Here is a 21,220-nt window from a genome sequence, read left to right as displayed (position 1 = left end):
GAGAGCACCAAAAAAAAATGAGAGCGTGAGGAACCACATGACTAAGCAGCATAATTCAAAGTAAAGAAAGTATCCAGAGCGACTAAACTTGGCAAAAGGTACTTCGTCATTCCAATGATCTCAACAGGAAGTGACAGTGTCTTGAAAAGAGGACAGAAAAGTATGACAGGGCTGAAAGTAAGAGGAAGAGGGAGAGAGCAAGGAAAAAGAAGCAAACACATCAGGAGCCTGGAGGTTAATGGTGAATGACAGGCCTCAGCCACAAAAGCAGAGGGATGGAGAGTTCTGGGAGTCCCATCTGACATGTTGCTCCATGACATCTCTTCATCTCAAACGCAGAAATTCATGTGAAAGGAAACATCGCATAACTTAGAATAAGCTTTTCTCATCAGGTAAGAGATATATAGGCATCCTTCTGCCTTCTTGTCTTAAAATCAAACGTGTTCAATAACAGAGAAAGTTATGTAAAGGAATGCTAGCTCTGCTAAACACACTGATTGTTGATTAGCAGACGGCTTAAACTCTAATTATTTTATCTTTAAAATATTACTAAAACATTTGTGATTGTTCCTCTTAACAAAATATAGTTTTTCTTTGCACCACAATCTTTCAGATCAGACGTACCAAAAGTTTGAGTTATTGTCAGAGTGAACAAGTAGTACTGACGCATTGTTTCTTCTCTTTTAAAAAAAAAAAAAAAAATTGTGTTTCCAATCAACCAATCAGGCTTGTAATCCACTCTCCCAGCATTAAAATGCTATTAGATCTAACTTCTACAGAAACAATGATTTTCGTCTTTGAAAAGGCTGAAATTTTCAGATTCTGAATTAAAATTAGAACGTTCTGGTAAACAGAAATTAGGCTAATCCTAGACGTAAGTTTCAGAACAGGTTCTGCATGTTTTCTGTTTTGCATCATGACTGGACTATCTCACTGCTTTGGAAGATTCCCAGCAGCATAAAAGGTTTTTACAGAAACAACATTTGTTTTTACTTCATTACTGTCAATCGGAAACGTCTGGACTCCATTCTCCAGTGTTAGAAATCTTAGTGCCGCTTTCCAACCGCAGTCTATTTAATCACGATTGGGTAAAAAGCCACAATCAAATGTTGGCAAAGACGAAAATCATTGTTTCTGTAATTAGATCTAATAGCATTTTAATGCTTGGAGAGTGGATTACAATGTAGATCTGAACAGTAGATCGGTTTATGAATCCATATTGCAGCAAATGAAGTCGAAATCTCCCACGGAATGAACATTGTTATAATGTTCTTTAAGCAATGCACCAAATCTGCATGTTTCACACAAGTGCGGATGTGTGTGTGGACACACAGAAGGTGTGTGTGCTGGTCCTAGATAGCGCGCGCTAGCTGCAGGAGAACTGCGCCGAGGTGACGGTGAGGAATGAGAGGATGGAGGAGACGGAGAGAAAGACGAAAGGTGGAGGAAGATGATAAAAGGAGAAGCAGCAATCTGTCACTTCACACTTATTTATCTCCTCCGGCACTTTGCCTCTGTTCTCTCCCGCCATCCCGCGCCGCGACGTGAAGGTGTGTGTGACAGAACAGCCATGTCGGCGCTTTTGAATATTCAATCGGGGGGAGGCTCGCGGTAACGTCCGCGTGCTCAATTTTCGACAGCGCCTTTTCTGCCACGCGCGACACCTGCATCCGGGTGACCTTCAAGGTCCAACACCGAACCCCCAAATCTACCGCTGCTTTCTCAGATTAGATGTGCAAAGATCGGCAGCACAAAATTAAAAGAGCAGAAGGGAGAGGAGTGAATGAAAAATGTTTTCTTTTTTTTTTTGAGAGAGAGAGAGAATGATGCATTCATTGTATAGCGAGTCTGAAGGAATGGAGGAGAAGAGAGATGGTAGCAAATCTGCACAAATTAGGGGGGAAGGGAGCAGAGACAGCGAGAAAGTCAGGAGGAGGATGAATGTAAGTGATAGAAGCGAGTAGAAATTGTCTGAGCTGATATTAGCTCTACAGACGTCTTCTTCTTTTTATTTATTTTATTTATTTTTTTACATGCACGGCGCTGCGCTCTTCTTTAACGGGACCCTAGTGGCGCAGTGTTTACTGCGGCACCATCCAGAAGAGCTTTATCATTACAGTATTACCACAGTCCTGCCTGGCTCTCTGTCACCATGACAACCACTGCGTTAGCCTCTGCTTTCAGGCACCAAGGACAAGACTAAGCCAAACGCTGCTACAGCTGGAGAAGAGAGCACAAATGTGATCGTTTGCTGATCCTGATAATTATTATTAATGTCGTTTTGTTTAACCAGAAGTGGTCAGGTGACCTTGACAGAAGTGTGGCATATGAAAAACGATGCACCAAAGAGGCTCGTTTCTGCTCCACATGCACACGGATTGATGATGGCGACGTTTGATCGGCATTAGTATGGCAGGCAGCAACCGGTACGGCGGGCTGTGCGGAGAGACTCTACTGGAGGGCGAAGCAAATGGGCGACGAGTGCTGCAGAGTCAGCAGTGATAAGCAGACATTGAAGGATGATCTGAAATCATGAAAATGAGCCATGAAAGATGAACAATTTAATGATGTGAGGGACAGAATGGTGTCCTGAAGGACGACCGAAGGTTCGAGTCCGGAGCGGGTAATTCATTCAGGTGTTATATCTGTAACCATCAACTTTACAACTGACTGTGTTGTGTAAATATTAGCTTGAAAAGGTGTAAAACTCATGCAAAATATCAGACTAATCAATATAAACATTACACTTTTTACTTGCAGTAAACACAAATATTGCAGATCAGCAGGTAAGTCGGGTTTAGATCAGCGTTTAGAACCTTTTCAAACATTCATGACAGAAAACATGAATGTTTGACTGAATCTTTTCATTCCAGTCAAACATTTCTTTTACTTTTGCTGCTGCTTCACACCCAAAATTCAGCCAAATAACCAATTTAAACGTATTGGAGACTTAACTCGGTGCTTATGTAAGACTCGGTCAACACAACAGGACATGTTGAGAACTAATTTCTAAACTTTCAAATTAAATCTCCCCAACAGAGACATAACAGAATGTCATACACCTTTTATATATGCAGGTCTCATGTGTTGATCTGGGCATTCCAACTGTTAAGTGTTATAGTCTAAACCGTCTGTGTCCAGGATGTGTGCGGTCTGCAGAGATGTTAGCTGCCTGTACAAGTCCTGGATGGAGGGAATGCCAACCCTGACGATCCTTTCTGCAGACCTAATTCTGATCTGTTCTGTGGATGAAACAAAGCAGCACATTTTAACAATTTCTTGATTGAGCTGCATTAAGGTAAAAACCTGTTTCTATTTCAAAGCAGAAACATCTGAAGTGACTCTTGCATCCCACACCAGACTCTGTTTGGACCGTTCCGCTTTCACGTTCTGACATGGCTCTGCCATCTTTGTTTCTGTTTCCACTGGCTCCGCTAAAGCATGACCGACGGCACCCTCTGCTGGATGGAGGTCAAACTACAACCCTGAAAGAATATCTAAGCAGATGCAGAGCGACTGGAGATCATTTTGAGCTAATAAACTATCAGCTGATTAATTACCTCCCTACATGAGGCTAAGTGAAAAATAAAAATTTAGCTAATGCAGCAGTCTGTGGTTTTGCATACACAATAACGGCAGGAAGTTGAATGAAGAGGTATTGCAGCACAAACCTCTCACGGTATCATTGGATCACATCGGCCCAAACAAAGTGAAGCACCTCGAATCATATTGAAGGAAGGATCCAGAGCCAAATGGCCGAACACAATATATCAAATCCAACCGACCCTTTCCTCCTCTGTGAGCCATCATCTGTTGCAGATGAAGAGCTGCTTTATCCCAGATAATCAACATGTGTGTGGGGGGAACGTCTGAGCCAGGACGGCTTTTCAGCCCTCCGTCAGGGGTTACCCAGAATCTGAGACGAGCTGGTGGAAGGAGATGCAGGTTTGTCAGGCACCTTGGAGATGAATGAGGAGGAATGCTGGGAGCTTAAGTAAGGTTGTGAGATATAATTAGCTCCTGCACTGGGTAATCCTGGCATATATTTTATTTTCAGAGTGCTATACTTACATTCTTGCAACTCTTACTCTCTGAGGTCAGCACTCCTGGAAGATATCCTGGTAAAATTTCAATCACTGGAGGAGCCTCTGTTTCAGAGATTTCCCTGAATGAGTCAACGCTTTGACACAATACAGCTGAATAAATGCGCTTTTAGAACGCGCTCCCTCACACACACACGAGCAAACACACACACCGACTCAATCCACACGTCACGGTGTGGTATGTGCGCCGCAGCACTCAGGTCCTTTCTTTTTTATTTCCACTGCAGTCCTGTCAAAACAGCTCTGAAGACAAACAAAGACCGCCTGCAGGTGACTGAACTGTACACATGTCCCTTCCTTCCTGTCAGAACATTGTTCCGTCTCGATCGCTACAGCTTATATGTGCAAGTCCCTTGTTTTCTTTTCTCTGCAGTCATCATCCCTTTCTCCATCTGTCCTCTCTTGTCCTGCTTGTTCTGTCCGAGACGGTCGCTTCTGTTCCATTAGCTGTGATGACCGATTGCTTTCTACGCCTCCTCCCTTTCCAAACCACCTTTTGTCTTTGTACCTGTGTGCGTAAGTGACTGTCCACAATCTATTCTGAAAGTCAACGTGTAAAATTTGAATGAAGCCATGAGATATTCCTCTAAATCAGCGTTTTGCATGAAACCGTGGTGTTTGCACATCTCCACTTGGACGGGGACAGGAGGGACGATCAGGAAGCAGATGGTCACACAGGACTCATCGCAGCAACACCATCCAATGCCATTTGCCAAGAGAATGAGCAAGCACTGAGTCTGACTGTTTAAGTGCTACATCATGACGTGAGGCCTGCCAGGCATGTTCAAACATTAGTAACAGGCAGGTAAACACAAGGCCTCAGGCTGCAGCACATGCATGATCCGACACCAGGTCTGCCATCTTCTGCTCTTTAAGTCAAAGAAATTTAGTTAGTTTTAGATTTTGAACCTAAATGTGTGAGTTTGTGAAAGATGGTAAGTTTGTAATTTTTTTATTAAGAGTTGAATAAACAGAGTTTTTAGGTTAACACTTAAAAAACTGAAAGAAGAACTATTTCCCAGAATGCTTAGCGGCGTGTTTTTGTATCCTGAGATGAAGAGCGTTACTTTGATGTGACTCTGGTGTTATTAAGGCAAATGTTTATTTTAATGCAGCTGACAGTTTGCAAAGCTTGAGGATAATGTCCTGATCACACTGAATGTTTCTGAGCTCAATTCATTCAGATGTTCAATAAAATTCATCATCAGATCAGAAATTTGGTTCATGGGATTTGAAACTAGAAGTTAAATTATTCTACAGTAAAATAAGTTATTTTAACTTAATATTGTGACTAAAATAATAGAGAAATGTGTCTCTTTAACTGGGTGAGGAGAGTTTTTTTTTCTTGCATTTTGTGAAATATGTCACGAACTGTGGAGTGAGGTGGTGAGGCAGCAGGCAGTAGACACAGGATGAGATGGATAAATGTGATTTAATGAGGAACAATCCAAAAAACTGTCCAAAAAAGCTTCTGCTGTGCAGAAGACCAGGGCACCACACAGGTAGCAAGTGGACAGAAGACGACGCACTGAAGAACACAAACGACTACAAACGACTACAAACGACTAGTAACGACTAGGAACGACTAGGAACGACTAGGAACGACTAGGAACGACTAGTAACGACTAGGAACGACTAGGAACGAGGAACACCTGGGAACAATCAAGGGGAAGACAAGACAACATGGAGACTCAAAATAAACACAGAAAAATTTAAATCAACACAGAGAAAACCCAAATCCTCACAGAATAATTATTTGGTTTAAATTGCAGCATTAAGTCAAAACTAACAATTCGAGATTAATGAACTTAAAAAACAAGGTTTAGACGACTTGTCTCTAGTTGATAAATCAACTTCATGAACTTTCCTTTCTGAGTTAAAACCAAAATGATTTTCTTGTTGAATTAAATTACATTTTCAAGGCAGCAGGTGGATTTTCATTTTCAAGTTAAACCGCCTTCAAATGTTTCACAGTGTAAAAAATGGCACAAATATTGGAATAATTCAGATTTTCCTGCTCTGGTTATGTGATGACATTTTCATTTGTTTCACCAAACCCAAAATAATCTAAAGTAGAAATCAGCCCATTGGACTAACTGTTGATTGTGTTGGTTTATGGCCCAGTTAGCGGCTGGTTGCCATCCGTCTGTACAGACACAGAATGTCAGAAGAAGTGATTTATCGGTGTGTAGGTGTGAACGCTCAGCCAAATGCTTTATGGGCAGACACACTTAACACTTAACTTTGGGCCGGTGAGGAAGGCTAAGCTAACGGGGAATGAGTTATGCTGCAAAGGGGTCAGAGAGAAGAGGACATTTAGAAATAAGAGTATGAAAGACTATTCAGAAATTCTTATCAGACTGCAGCAGCCGTTTGGTCAGAGGTAACTTTATAACTTGACTTTGTAAAAAGAATTAAAACAAAATATTTCAATCATCAAACGCTGGTTGTAGATGCATGTGCCAGTTTTTCTGATTATAGCTCACAAACCCATACTCCCTCGCGTCATTCGACAGGACTTACTCCATTTAGGAAATTCAGACTCCCACCGCCGTAATGGGTTCTGGCACACTGTGGTCTCTGTCTCTGCTATGCCCAGTGTTCTGGACTGGTTTTAATTCCAGAGCACAAGAGCAAAATGTCCAGGGTTTATCACAAGGTCCAACTAATTGACCGTCTGTACGGAGCTGCAGAGCGCTGACTCAGCACTTAACCGGCAGCCGCTAAATGGGCCGAAGTGAAAGAGGAACATGGCCGGACATGAAGAGAAGAGTCTGCACTGCTTTTAAAAAGCCTCTACCTCAAATGGAGACAGAAGCAGCATTCATCGGATGTTTGCAAGACAAATGTCCAGCAGGATTACTTATTTAAATAACCTGCAACCCATAACAGTAACAATTTAGGTTTTATTCATTTAAATTTCTGTAAAACCAACAGATTGTTTAGTGTCTGGCTTCAGTTCAGGTCCTTAAGAAGGTAAAAACCAACAAATGGAGAGACTTTAAACTAGCTACAATAAATTAGTGCAATCAAACCAACTGCACAGGATGTCAAGTACGAAGGAGAGGCATATAGATGCTCCTGTATGTTCCTGAGACACGGAACAAAGAGAACAGAGCTGTGTTCAGGTTGGGAACTGATCACTGCTGTAAGCCAAAGAGTCGGCCATTTTGTTGTAGTGCTTGAAAACACCCACCAAGTTTGCCATTAATAAAGTAAAATAAAGAAAAGAAATGTGCAAAGCATTTGTTAAATCAAAAAATAATGCACTGCAGCCTCCGAGTTAACCAATTGTGCTAATGCTAACGCTAACATCTGTGGCTAATTACTTTAATTGTGACTCAAATTGAAACCTCAAAGTTAGCCAGAACGCAGATTGTCTGAGGTATTATCTGGTGTACGGCGACTCTCTTTATGTGCAATGAGAGTTCATTGACCCTTTGCGTGTGACGTCACTCTCTCTAAAACTCCGCCCACTTCGCCAGGAAGGACCAAAACAACCAATGAGCTTCTTTAGAGCTAGTTTGACATCTGTAACCTAATATCACTTCTTTTTATTTGATTTAATTTTAGAAATGGTCATAGGATGCATAAACAGACCAGGATGAAAACCAAACTTGTTATTTTATTTTCTAAATTTTAATGAGGAAAGATTCGGCAGCGACGGACATCAGCTGTTAATCAAAACGACTAACAACCTCGGAGTGATTGTGGTTTTGTAGCGAAGGCTTTTTACAAGGTAAGAAGATTAATGTTCATATAGTTTATATCATCGCACTATGGAGAAGGTACGTCTAATTATTGGTAACCATGGAGACAATGCCACACCATCATGTAGCCTAGCATGTAAAAAACTGGTCAGCATCAGAGCTGTGTTCAGGTTGGGAACTGATCACTGCTGTAAGCCAAAGAGTAATTTGATCAACACGTCAGGAGGGAGGAGGTATGGGTCGGTTTCTAAGCTAGCCGTTTACAACTTTTGTAAATCCCGCCGCCTCTGAGCCCCAACCAGGTGTGTTACGTTCACAGACAAATTAGCTTGACTGGAACAAGTAGAAACCATGAATAAATTGGCAAAAACAACTGAGGAAAACAATTTCAGTCGCTCTGTTCAATATTGACGTCCCTCATTTCTGGCATCCATCATGGCGCCTCGAAAGATTGAGTGACGTAGCTGCAAAGGGTCAATAGGCTGTTCTGAAAAAACGCGTCCATGGTTGAATCATGATGGTTCATTACCATGGTGTTGTTGTATCTGGGCCAATAAGTATTAAAAATAGTCTGCAGATTGTACCAAAACATCTTTTAAGGCCTTTGAACATTTTCAAACTCAGGTAAAGAAAATTAAGAAAGATAAAGAACCAAAGTAACACAAAAAGTGTTTCAAAGCCTTCATTTGCAGTCATACATAATCCTTCACTTATCTAAACAAATCGAACTCTGACTCTGCATTCTGTAAAACCACGATCCGGTTTCTTTCCCCTCAAGGCAGTTCTTGCTTATTCAACACAAATTCTCGTGTCCGTCCTTGTTATGAGACATCGAGCTTCTGTCCAGTTAAGTATGGCCAACAGAGAGAGCTCAGATTACAAAGCAGCAAACAGAGGGACAGCGACTTCCCAGGATGCCAACACAACATGAGACGGCCCGTGGAACAAAACTTTGTCAGGGAAAAATGAAACAGAACGAGGTATATTTACCAACAGCGGACACAGGAATGCCAAGTTGACAAAGCGCCACACCCCTGCTGCTCCAGGAAAACTATTTATCTTAATCAACTCTCTGAGCATCAAGGAATCCTGTTTCTGTGTTTCTGGGGCAGATTTGGCATTGGGCAAGTGCCATCTATAGACGCATGATACAAGCACCAAGTCTCATCCTCTCAGCAGTAATGGAGGAACAGATTTGCCACCGGAGAATGAAATTAAGGCCTCCTTTTCCTTTCATTGCTATTTTCAGAGTCGGCCCACAGGGAGAAGAGCCGGAATGGAAGTGGGAAATAGGCCTTTCGGCAGGGTCGCGTTCGAATGGAAACAATGTGGATGCACTGCTAAAAGTCGAATTTCGATGCTGCGCATTTAAAGAGACACATCTTTTCTCGTGGATTAATAAAAAATGTGGCAGACCTGTTTTAGACTTTGATGGTTCTGGCTGCAGTTTGTCAATTCTAAAGCAAAATAGTTCAGTAACAGCAGAGCAGCTAAGTTAAAGTTAAAATCCATCCATCCAAAGTTACAAACAAAGCAAGTATCAGAAGCCATTTTTAATGGAAGAGCAGAAATTTTTAAATATGTTCCATTTAAAATGACTAAACCCATTCCATCCATCCATCCATCCATCCATCCATCCATCCATCCATCCATCCATCCATCCATCCATCCATCCATCCATCCTTCCATCCATCCATCCATCCATCCATCCATCCATCCATCCATCCATCCATCCATCCATCCATCCATCCTTCCATCCATCCATCCATCCATCCATCCATCCATCCATCCATCCATCCATCCATCCATCCATCCATCCATCCATCCATCCATCCATCCATCCATCTAAACAGAAAAATTCTGTGTTAGCAGTGAAGCAAACAACTGATTACATTTATTTAGGTGATAAAGACAAAGGTCATGTAACTATTGGTAATGCTGCTGACAACAAGCTTTTAATTTGAAAGCTTTACATCCTGTGTTTCCCATTTTGAAGAGTGACTAACAGATAGCATGATATTTAGACTCCAAGGGAACCAAAATGCCATGGATTACTCCAAACATTCAGAGACAAAGTAGAATAAAAAAAGAAATGTTTACAAAAGATGGTATTGTAACACTTTAATTGAAGGGTTGTGCATAAGACTGACATCACAGACATAACAACCTGCCATGAACACGAAGGAGTCTTCATGAATGCAAATATGCATTAAAAGTGAATTTAACTGGTACAGAATTACATTTTTATGCAAAGTTGTATTAAAACTTAAATCGAAAGTCAATTAAAAGAGAAAACTTTGTTTTAAAAGTGTCGTTATTTACCGAATGACACTTCATAAACGCTGTAAACATTAATGAAGACTCCTTCATGTGTCGTGTTATTTCAGTCTTCAATTAAACTGATTATTTATGTCATTTTTTTCAACCAAGATTCTTGTTTTAATTAAAAAGATAATTTATATTGGAGTTTGTTTTTTGCCATTTTTGTCAGTGATGGAGGTAAAATCTTTAACATTCCTGTGACTTCAGGCTTTCGTAACCAAGTTTCTGGTTTTGGGCGTCATCGTGATCCGTTTAGTGTCTTTCCAGCCGTGTAACTCAAAACGCTAAATACAGTGGGAAAAGAACGGCGAACGATCGAGACACAACCTTCAGGGAGAACGTGGGTTCTGGACGCCGTGCCGAGACACGACCTTCAGGGAGAACGTGGGTTCTGGACGCCGCTCCACCAGAAACGAGGCACGCGGTGTCCGGTTCTAGAAGGGCCAAACGGGTCGCCGGCTGTGGAACATGCTGAGCTGCAGATGATGCTTTGTCGGCAGATTTCTACTGTGCCTTTCTGGAAGTGACTAAAACGGGGCTGAACCTGCAGGATAAACGGGCAGCAACAAGACGGCCGGGTCCGGATCCTATCAGCGCAAAGGTGTGAACAAACGTTTTCATTCATATCCTCATGTGAACGGCGTTTTTAGTAGATCATATTACTGTTTATACAATTAAAACCCACATAGTAAAGGTCCCAAAATGCCAGTTCCTTACATTAAAGTACGCAGGAGCCATTTTATCTTGTTTTATTTTTATTAAAACTATTAAAAAAACAAATTCTAAAGTAGGAATTTCAGAAAAATAGATCCAAAACAAAGACGTAAATAAGGAAAAAATAATTTAATTTAAATTTTTAGCAGTCTAACATGGTCGAGATGAGAACTGGTTGATTTTCACATTCGACTAAACTGAACTGGTGACTGTAAACTCAGAAATCAGATTTTATTTTCAACCAGTGAACGCACCAAAACACAGTTTGAAAGCTTTTACTTCTGGAAGAAGAAAACTAAAAGAGAGCAATTTTTTTTGTTTGTTTCACTGGGCATTCAAAATGCAATCAGAGGAAACACAAAAGATGTATGAAGCTAATTAAACGGAAACTATTTTCAACCTTACAGGCCTTTGATTGCAAAGTACTGAATGGACACAAAATGCATTCAGTATCACATCAAATTTCTCCTGTTTTTTATGGAAACTGCTGGATTTAGAAGAGATCTGGAGATAATCTGATGTTTACCATTACTGATGCTGAAGCTGCTAATGGAAAAGATCATTTAAAATGTGAACTTCTGATTTAATTTGACTTTCTGTTGAAGCTGTTATGAATGTCGCCACAACAATTAATGACAGATCGAACAAAACGACTGAAAAAAAAAATCCCATCCGGCTAAAATATCAGCAGATTATTGCTCTAAAGATTATTTCTACTGAAAAAAAATTTGGTCAGATTTTGCACAAGGGGACAATTTTCATAAACGTTTTTTAATATATTAATTTTCCTGTGCATTTGCATATTTTGACATTTTCTTTTTGTATATATCAGTTATTTTCCTAAGCAGAGGTTTCTCCTCCCGAGGCGATCATTAATGAACTAAACACACAATATTGACTGAAATTAAAGATTTTTATAGAAAATTGTTGCATGAATCTATGAAAACTATAAAAACAACCACACACAGTCTTCTAGAAGGTTTTTTTTATTATTATTATTTCCTGTTGGGACGCTTCTGTATTCTCACTAAGAAGAACAGGGTGAAGCTGTAAAGCTAATTTTAATGAATGGGTTCACCGAAGGGCCTTTTGAGTAAAAGCCACCGCATGCATCTTTTTTCGAAAGCCTCGCATCAGTGAATGTTTCCCCCTGAAACACTTTCTCTAAATGCCACAAATAGACATCCGGCCGCACTCTAGACATTCTCGCTGCAGGTGGAAATATGTTCTTGTACATGATGTTAACTTCCCAGTTTACATGACTTGTTGGCAAAAGAGAAATCCCCTTTTAATACCTTTTTACAGCTTTACACAAAAACTAAAAAGATTTTGATTCTCCCAAACTTTGGGAAATATTCACCCAAAAAATGGGTAGATAGTTTGGAATTCTTTTTGTCTTTTTGTGTTTTTCTTGAAAAATAGAAACACTAAGACCTTAAGTTAAAAAAAAAAAACGCACAAAATGAACTCTAAAGGGTTAAAAGGCATCTTTAGAAACCAAAACAAATGGCGTTTTCGTTTCAAATGTGCGCAAAACTTTGTCGAAAAAACACAATTTTGTATTTGCAGTGTTTCCATTAAATAAGAAACACAATTAAAATCACATGAATGCGTTTTATAATGTGATAACCTATTAAAAAAAACACGCTGCGCCATCATCCTCCTGCCACTTCCTGTCGTCTTCTTCGTCTTTTCCGCCAGTAGTAACATCCAGTTGTTGATCACATGACTAGTGGTGTGAAAAAAACAGTTTCCATTGCGGCTTTGCGAGATACAATATTTTTAATACAGCTGAAAAACCATTTTAGCAAAAACCTTTTTAGTTTTTGCAAAATTGGCGTCTTTCTATTGAGCACATTTATTTCCATAACAGGTTCCAAATCAGCTGAATTTATTGCCAGATATTTTTTTTAATTTTGCCAGATCACAATCATTTATACCTACAGAAAAAATTAACAGCCAATCCAGGCGTTAGGCAGAAATCGGTGATATTCAAAGATCGGCGTCGTGGGAGATCGGTATCGGTATCGGCAGCAAAAACCCTGATCAGAGCATCCCTAGTGATTCATTGATTTATTGCTTATTGTGACAGGCCTATTCTGTAACTCCAGTTTTCCAGTTTGTGGTCAATAGAAACACAAAGAAATTCAACTGAGAGCAATGCAACAGTGGTTCAAAAAGACTAAATAATGTCTATAAATGAACCAAGGTCAAGATCTACATGGATGGATTCCTGTTTTCACTGTAAGGTCCAAACCAGCCGGGCTCAAAGAGAACCCGACGCAGCTGAGACGCCTCCATTAAACAGCTGCTTTACTTTCTACAAGTCCAGAATGAGCCGCTCACATTCGGAGGCAAAAAGAGCAGATAGTCAATGAAACATCAATCGATTAGCAGGCAGACGGGGGAAGATTGGATGGCTCAAGCCTTCACTGATAATCGAAGATGCCAAGAGAAGAGAAGGACCCCATCCCCACCGCACAGCGCCTCTCCTCCTGTCTGTACCCCTCTCAGGCTCCTGCTTAAGTCCTTTTTCTCCCCTTCTCCATTTCCCGTTTCATGCCCCCTTTGCCTCTTTTTCCCTCTTCCTCCAGCTCTCTCTCTCTCTCTCTCTCTCTCGTGTCTACTGCAGCAGAAAAGCCAGCACAAACACCAGCTTGTGTGTATATATGCTTCTACATGTGTGCACTACTACGGTGAATTTTGTGCGTGAGCCTCACGCCCTCATGAGCGGTGAAGGTGAAATTAGGAAGGAGGGAGTAAAACAGAAAAACGAAGCTAAACCCAAGGGTGGATCGCTCCGATCAGAACATTGATTACTGCTGCATTACATCACAGCCATGCAAACAACCCTCCACCCCCCCACATAGAAATCGTTTGAGTAAAGCCGCCCCACCAGCGCCACCCCCATCTTTCTTTATGTTTGCTCTCGGCTCCTTCTTCCTCTCTCATCTGCCTTTGGTGCATTTCCACGTCAGGATTTCTTTTTTTTTTTGTCTGATTCACCTTGGGTTTTTTTTTCCTTTTACATTCAGTTTCCATCATAGAGAGACTAAAGAAAAGGTTGCATGTCTTCACATAGCGTGATGGAGGAGCAGTGAGGACGGGGCCTGATTGGGGTCACTTCGCTGTGTGACATACATGGAAGGACGCAGTGAAACGGGGCTGAATTCACCCAGAAACGGAACCAGTTCAGTCCAAATCAGTTCCACCCACGACCTGCTCTGCACTCCCCGTAACCCCGCAGCGCTGCCACAACGCCACGTCCTGCAGCCAACATGGAGCTGATGGAGTGGCGTGAATCAGACCAGATGTTTTCATGCTAAAGTCCAAACCAGGAAGCTGTTTTCATCCCATTAGACATTGGAGTCAAAACGCAACAATCCGACTTTTCCTGACTGAAACCGAGTTCTGGGTCTCAAGATCTTTTAGTTTTTTTCCTTCCAAGGACACAAATAGTTGGAATTTTTTGTTTTTATGTTTCATTTAATAAATGAGTATTTGAGCTGCTGATTGTTGATAAAAACCAAAACAAACTGAGATTTAGCAGATTCCAATCTTTGAATGATTGATTATTATCACCATACGTGATGATATTAGATCACGTGTCAAACTCAAGGCCTGTGGGCCAAATCCGGCCCGCCGCAGCTTTTTATGTGGCCCTCTAGATTCTAGACTAAACACAAAGTGTGCTTAAATATCATGATATCAATAAATCAATGCAGTTTTTATCTGTTCGCTGCCAAATTACATCAATCAGTCCCTCCAGTTTCGTGCAAATTATTGTGGAAATTTACGCAAAATCAACAAATCCTCACACTTTTTCTGCTAATACATATTTGGGAGTTTATTGCAGATTTTTTTCTCAAACAGTGAGTAATAAAAATTCATGTTTACCGTCAAAATAAGAGCAAATACTGCAAATATTTCAAAATTAGTACCACAAAAAGTATCATAAAATCCTGAAGGGACTGAAAAGATCATCAATATTATCATTTCGTTTCAAGAATGAATTGATATTTTAACATTTTGTGATCAGGTTTTATCAATGCATTCTGGCACAACCGGCCCTTTAAGAGCTTTCATGATCTTGATTTGACCCAAAACGAAAATGAGTTTGACACCAAACTGGACCTGGACTCAGACAGGAAGTGATTCTGTTTTACCGCTGATGGGATTGAGTTCTCACCACTGGCAGCACTCCTTTACGACGATAAAAAACACCAACAATGTCACGAGAAGGAAGTAGAAGAATACTTTATCCTCGTAATTTAAGACTTTTGTTCTCGTGATTTTATTTCTTTATCATAAAAATCATGGTGTGGGATTGCTGGACGTGGTGAGGAACCGATCCCATCGGGGGTCCAACAGAATCACTTCCTGTCTGAGTCCATGAGGATTTTACTGGTATCCAGTTAAACCAAGGTTTTAAAAAGTTGACCTTTCAAAACTATTAAAGCTTTCTTCAAACTTTTCCTTTGAATATGAACCAACCAATAACCAACAAATATCAATTGCAGTAAAACTCTGTTACTGAATAAAGTTTTGCTTAACTCTGTTAAACACAATAACATTTAAACGTTACAGAAAGCATTGCTACAGCTGTAACACTCAATATTTTAGTATTTTGACAGCCGTAAAAGTATTTCCTGCTTTTCTTTTTCAAGTTACAGTGAATAGATCATGTTATGCACCGTTGTTTTAAACAAATACAGAGACACTGATGTTGTTCTTGACTGTGCAGTTATGCTGAATTTGGAGTTTGGATAATTTCACCTCATTTTAAATCAATAAATTCAGAAATCCGGCTGGTTCTGCTGCACTGTTTTTACAGATTAAATTGAAGTAAAAAGAAACAAATTGAATACAACAATAGGGTGACTCTAAATTTAAAAAACAGAAAGCAGCAGCTCTGATCAAACAGCTGGATTTATCTGCAACAGAAAGCTCAGAATAAAAGAATCGGCACGGATCAAAACCAGTCAGGGAGACTTGTTACTTCTCCACCTGTATGTCTTAAAACAAGAGCATTTAGGAGGGATTTCAGCAGGAGTTTCCCTGAAAGCAGGAAATATTTTCCCAGTGAATTGGGCATAATGGACAGAAAACCAGAGGAAAACCTGAGAAAACCAGAGAAAACCAGAAGAAAACCTGAGAAAACCAGAGAAAACCAGAAGAAAACCAGAAGAAACCAGAAGAAAACCAGAGAAAAACAGAGGAAACCAGAAGAAAACCAGAGAAAACCAGAAGAAAACCTGAGAAAACCAGAGAAAAACCTGAGGAAAACATGCAGCAATCAGGAGAAAATGTTAAAACAGAAACACAGCAGAGCATTTTAAGGATAAAAGTAAAGGAATCCATGAACATTTTTACTAACTATGCTACAATAACTTCATACAGGAAGGTTTGAAGGATGATGTGTTACATCCATATATACAGCTCTGGGAAAAAACTCAGGAAATTACTGCAAAGTCATCAGTTTCTCTGATTTTACTTTTTATATTGATATGTTTGAGTAAAATGAACGTTTTTCTTTCATTCTATGAACTACTGACAGCATGTCTCCAGTATTTATTTGCAGAAAATGAGAAATAGTCAAAATAACGAAAAAGACGCAGAGCTTTCAGACCTCAAATAATGCAAAGAAAACAAGTTCATACTCATTTAGAAACAACAACACTAACGTTTTAACTCAGAAATCATTATTTGGTGGAACAACCAGGAGGTTTTCCATGAGCTTCAGTGCTGTGGACTCAAACCTGCTCAACAAAGGGGCTGGAACTATTCCACCAACTACAAATACTTCAGTTTAAATCATTACTTTTTAACCACAGTAGCCGTTATATCACGGCTCAAGTATCCCAAAGATGGATGAAGACCACTTTCAGAAACATCAAATCTGACATAGTAAAAGCCAAAATGTATCATTTATTTATGGTTTCTAAAGGTGCCTGGCTTCATTTTGCCCCAAGACGAGCATTGAAAACTGGACTTTAATCAACCAACGTATTTTTACAACAAAACCCAACCAAACCGACGTCTTTGTTCATGCAGACTCTTTTCACCTGCTGGTTTTTATCCATACTGGAGTCAAGAGGCGTCTTTATGTACAAACACATTTCAAAAACCAGTAGGACGACATCATCTGGTACTTTTTGGCTTTATCTTTACATCAATAGACAGACATAAGTCAACTACATCCCCATTCACATTTCGACCAGATTTAGGAATCACAACCACCTGCAGATGACTAAAAACTTCCATCCTGTCTAAAGCCTGTTTTAAAAGTTGAAACACCAAGTTTATCTGAATATGCGTTAATACACGCGTTGGAAACCATCTTATGGTTTTACCTACTTCAGCCAATTGGCCACTAGGAAAATGAATACTGCTTTGCTTGTTAAGCACCATTGCACCAAAGTGTTTCACCTTTCAAAGCTGAATTTTCTTGAATATTTCTGACATGCTTTACAAAAAAAAATAAAGCAAATCACTGAATTGGCTAAAACTGAACCACAGTGAGGCGAAGCTCCATGTCAGGGTTGTTGGTGTTTCACATTTTAGTCACATTTAAACTTCAGTCCATACATATAAATATTTTTTATTTGCACGTTTAGACCACATCTATGCATCTTTATGTTAATGTTTTAGTTTAGTACCCCATTGAAGTCAACATGTGTCTTTATGCTGACATTGTCTTTTCAGGTACCTTTCACTTTTAGCTTAATTTCTACATAATTAGATTTATTCAGATATATTTTCAACCTCTCAACCACTTTTATATATTAATAAACATATTCATGTAGAGTTATTTAAATATTTCATTCAATTACGTTTCTGTATCAGTGGAAATACTTCCACTGGTTTCCATTCAGCCACTTTTAGACATTAGTTAACGTCGTAAAAACCTTCGCGTTCCTTTGCAAACCGCATTTCTTCACTAAATACATATTTATAAATCCGGCTTTGAGTCACACAGAAACGTCTTTGGACGTCCTTCTGCGGTTTACTTGTTCGTAGGAGAATTGCGGGGAGGGAGACACTGTAAGGCTGACAAACCATTTTCCATTTTTTCCTCAAGTTATCGGCATTAATTATTAAACATCAGTAAGTCAATACAGGCAACCGCCACTTAATCCTGCCAGAGATTACATGCAAGCAGTTAGTGACCTGTAGTTAATATCGATGGCTTGTTTTCGCACTAATTAGGCTTAATGGAAGATTTTTAAACAAAGTTTTCACGCGAATTCTTGAAAACATGCAACAACAAGTCTGGAGACCTGAGGAACTCACCCGGGCGTATTTGGAGGAGTACGGGTCCTCGAACAGAGCCCATATTCTGGGCTGCCAGGTCTTCCAAAAGCCCGCTCTCCGCGCGTCCTCCTGCAGACACAGTCTCCTCAGGTCCCCGTCCGCGCCGCCCAGAGCCGGGTCGTCGTCCGGCGCCTCCGGCTCCGGGGTCTCGAAGCTGTCCAGCGCCTCCTCCGCGTCCCGGTGCTGCCGGTAGTTCATCCAGCAGCACGCCTCCACGTCCGTCTCGTCGATGCCCCAGAAGGCCAGCTCCTCCTCGAACAGAGGACCGCACACATCGTTGGGACAGTGCAACTTCCCGGTGCGGTAGTAGTTGAGGATGAAGGAGAAGACCGACGGGTGGCGGTCGAAGAAGAACTCGTCCAATTTGGGGTCGTAGTCGAAGTTGCTAAAGGCGTCCGGCTCGGTGAGCCACGACAGGCGGGTACCGGGCAGCGTCTTCAGGGTGCTCCGGTACGTCTCATGCCGCACCCCCCCGCAGTTTATCACGATTTTCTCGCTTTCCGACGGACAAGTCATGTCTGCGCTGTAACATGCTTTGTTGGACGACTTGTTCCCACCCTTGCGCCCTTTGAAAGAGGATACACACACCGAACTGAGCATAGAGCACCGGGGGGGTGGGGGGGAGGGAGAGGATGCGAGAAACCGAAGGGAGGAGGAGGAGGAGGGAGGAGGAGTCTGAGGAGTCTGCGGGGAGAGAAAAAGGGCAGAAAAATGTTTTTTAGCAACAAATGGGGGAGAAATATATAGATCTGGATTATCAACATTACTGGAATTACACAGTAACACCAGCAGGTTTCACATGAATTCACATGATGATGAGCTGGAGGAAGAAAAGGAGGGGGTCTGGAGGGGAGGGGCAGGGAGGGGAGGAGGTGCAGAGGGGCGCAAAGTAGTTTGCAGCACCGAGCATCGTGGAAAAGGGAGAAACCAGGAAAACAGGTGGCGTGAGTCAGAATCCGCATGGCAGCTTGTTGACACCACAGAGATGATGAGATCTGATTCCCTCCAACTGTCAGGACAGTCCTCCACATTCAGCATCTCAATTGTAACCGCAGCTAAAGCGGGAGGCAGTGTTCCTACTGGGCCACCGTAGACAAGAGCTCCAATGTTTTAAAAAAAACAAAAAAAAAAACAGAGAAAAAGAGGGGAACTGGGGATCTACTCCCCACCTTCCTGCAGAATACCTCTGTGATGTGTTGGTGCAGAGCTCTGTGTGTGTGTGTGTGTGTGTGTGTGTGTGTGGGTGTGTGTGTGTGTGTGTGTGTGTGTGGGTGTGTGTGTGTGTGTGTGTGTGTGTGTGTGCGCGCGCGTTAATTGCCTCCCGAGAGTGTGTTGTCCGTACTAATGTTAGATCTCCTCAATCAGCCTGTGCTGCTCTACACAAACTGCTGCAGCCCCCTCCGACCGCACCGAGATCCAGGCGATGCACAATTATTCCACTTTTCCCATGCACTGCACTGCACTGCACTGAGCCGTGTGTGTGAGTGCGTGTGCGTGTGTGTGAGAGAGGAGGGGCTTAAAGAGGAAGAGAGGAAGGTGAGAAAAGAAAAGAGGAGAGAGGATGAGGCTGAAAATCAGATTTTTGATGGGAAAGAGCTGGGAGAAAAGAGAAAGTGAATGCAGCAGATTGAGAGGGCAGCTCGTGTAACGTTGCCTCTTGTGTAGTAATGGAGGAGAAAAAGAGGAGGAGGAAGAGGGGGTGAGGATGAGGAAGAGCATTAAAAGGAGAGTGCACTATAAAAGTGAATGAATTCTGCTGCAGTAAAAAGCAGGAGTTATTTGCTCTCTCTCTCTCTCTCTCTCTCCTTCTCTCTCCCCCATCTCTCTCTCTCTCTGCTCTCTCTCTCTCTCTCTCTCTCTCTCTCTCTCTCTCTCTCTTTCTCTCCCACTGAGGGTCAGATTGTTTGCCTGTGGGTTGCCTCTCAATCCAGAGGGGCTTTAGAAAAGACACGCGTTCCCAGCAGGAAGAAAAGAAAAGAAAAAGCCCACTGTGTTTATGTTGTTAACCTTTTTTCCCTATTCAGAGAAATGCACCACTCACCTCCTCCTCCTCCTCTTCCTCTCCTGTGAGCCCTCCCTGCACCCCTCCCTCCCTCTACCTCACTTTCTCTTCCTCTCTCACTCTCATATTTCGCATAAAGGAATCACATTTCACTGAAGAAGAGGAATCAAGACTTCACCTCCTCCTTCTTCTTCAACCATCCCGTTCCCTTCACTCTCTCTCTCTCTCTCTCTCTCTCTCTCTCTCTCTCTCTCTTTGCTGTCATCTTTTGTCCTCCCATCTCTGCATCACCCTTGGATTCAGTCTGTTTCCTTCTGTCTGCTTCCTAAACTTACTTTACTTTGCTCTCACTCTTATTCTTTCCTGCAGACTTATTTACTTTTCGTTTTGCATCTGAAGAAACAGATTTTGTAATGTATGAAGACTTTTCCTTTTCCCCTAAACCAGAGGAAAGATTCAGTTTGTCAACCCAAAGGTAAGAACGACTGAAAGCGAGCGTTCTGCATGAGTCAACAATAAAAGAAAGAAAAGTTATTCCTCAGAGGAAGAAGTGAGAAAAGTTTTTCTCGCCTGTTCTTGCTTTGCACTGCAAAGTTAGTTGCGCTTCCTTTTTCTGCAAAACTCCTGTAGTTTGCATGCAGACACATTGAAACAGAGCCAGCTGTATCATTCCACATCAAAGTACAAACATCTCTGGGCCAAACTGTGCTGTAGCTCCTGGTCCAGAGGGGGTTCTGTTGTGCTGCCGGGCCGGGTCCCGGTCCAGCACCACGGACAGCTCCACCCTGCCACACTCAACTTTTTCTGCTGCAGCTTCTGGAAAAAGTTTTATCGTTTTCGTACATTTTCTTGAAGAAAACAACTTCAGTTTTAGTTAAACTTTGGAGCCCTGCACTCCAGCTCGCACTTTACAGCTGCAGATGCGACTTTATTGGGCGAACTGCTGAATATTTTATGGACAGTCAGCCACAAGTCTGTAACTGCGGTTCTGTCTCTGTTTGCTCCTTCATGGTGAGGCAAGAGGAGCTCATTGATTTCTATCAGAATTCATCCTG

At 41.5% G+C, this 21,220-nt stretch overlaps 1 protein-coding gene across 6 annotated transcripts in view; it reads right to left on the bottom strand.

Moving 5' to 3' along the window:
• The window catches only part of kcnc3b (potassium voltage-gated channel, Shaw-related subfamily, member 3b), a 70,663-nt gene that overhangs the window by 39,530 nt on the left and 9,913 nt on the right, over window positions 1–21,220 (bottom strand). For all 6 annotated transcript variants that reach the window (XM_044103397.1, XM_044103398.1, XM_044103396.1 and 3 more), the window contains exon 2: window positions 18,143–18,847. In XM_044103397.1, coding sequence (XP_043959332.1) covers window positions 18,143–18,847 — 705 coding nt within the window. The remainder of the gene's footprint in view (window positions 1–18,142; window positions 18,848–21,220) is intronic.

Source organism: Gambusia affinis, linkage group LG20 (assembly GCF_019740435.1).
Source record: "Gambusia affinis linkage group LG20, SWU_Gaff_1.0, whole genome shotgun sequence".
Lineage (NCBI taxonomy): Eukaryota > Metazoa > Chordata > Actinopteri > Cyprinodontiformes > Poeciliidae > Gambusia > Gambusia affinis.
The sequence above is the reverse complement of the archived record's forward strand: the minus strand, read 5'-3'. Positions and strand labels throughout refer to the sequence as shown.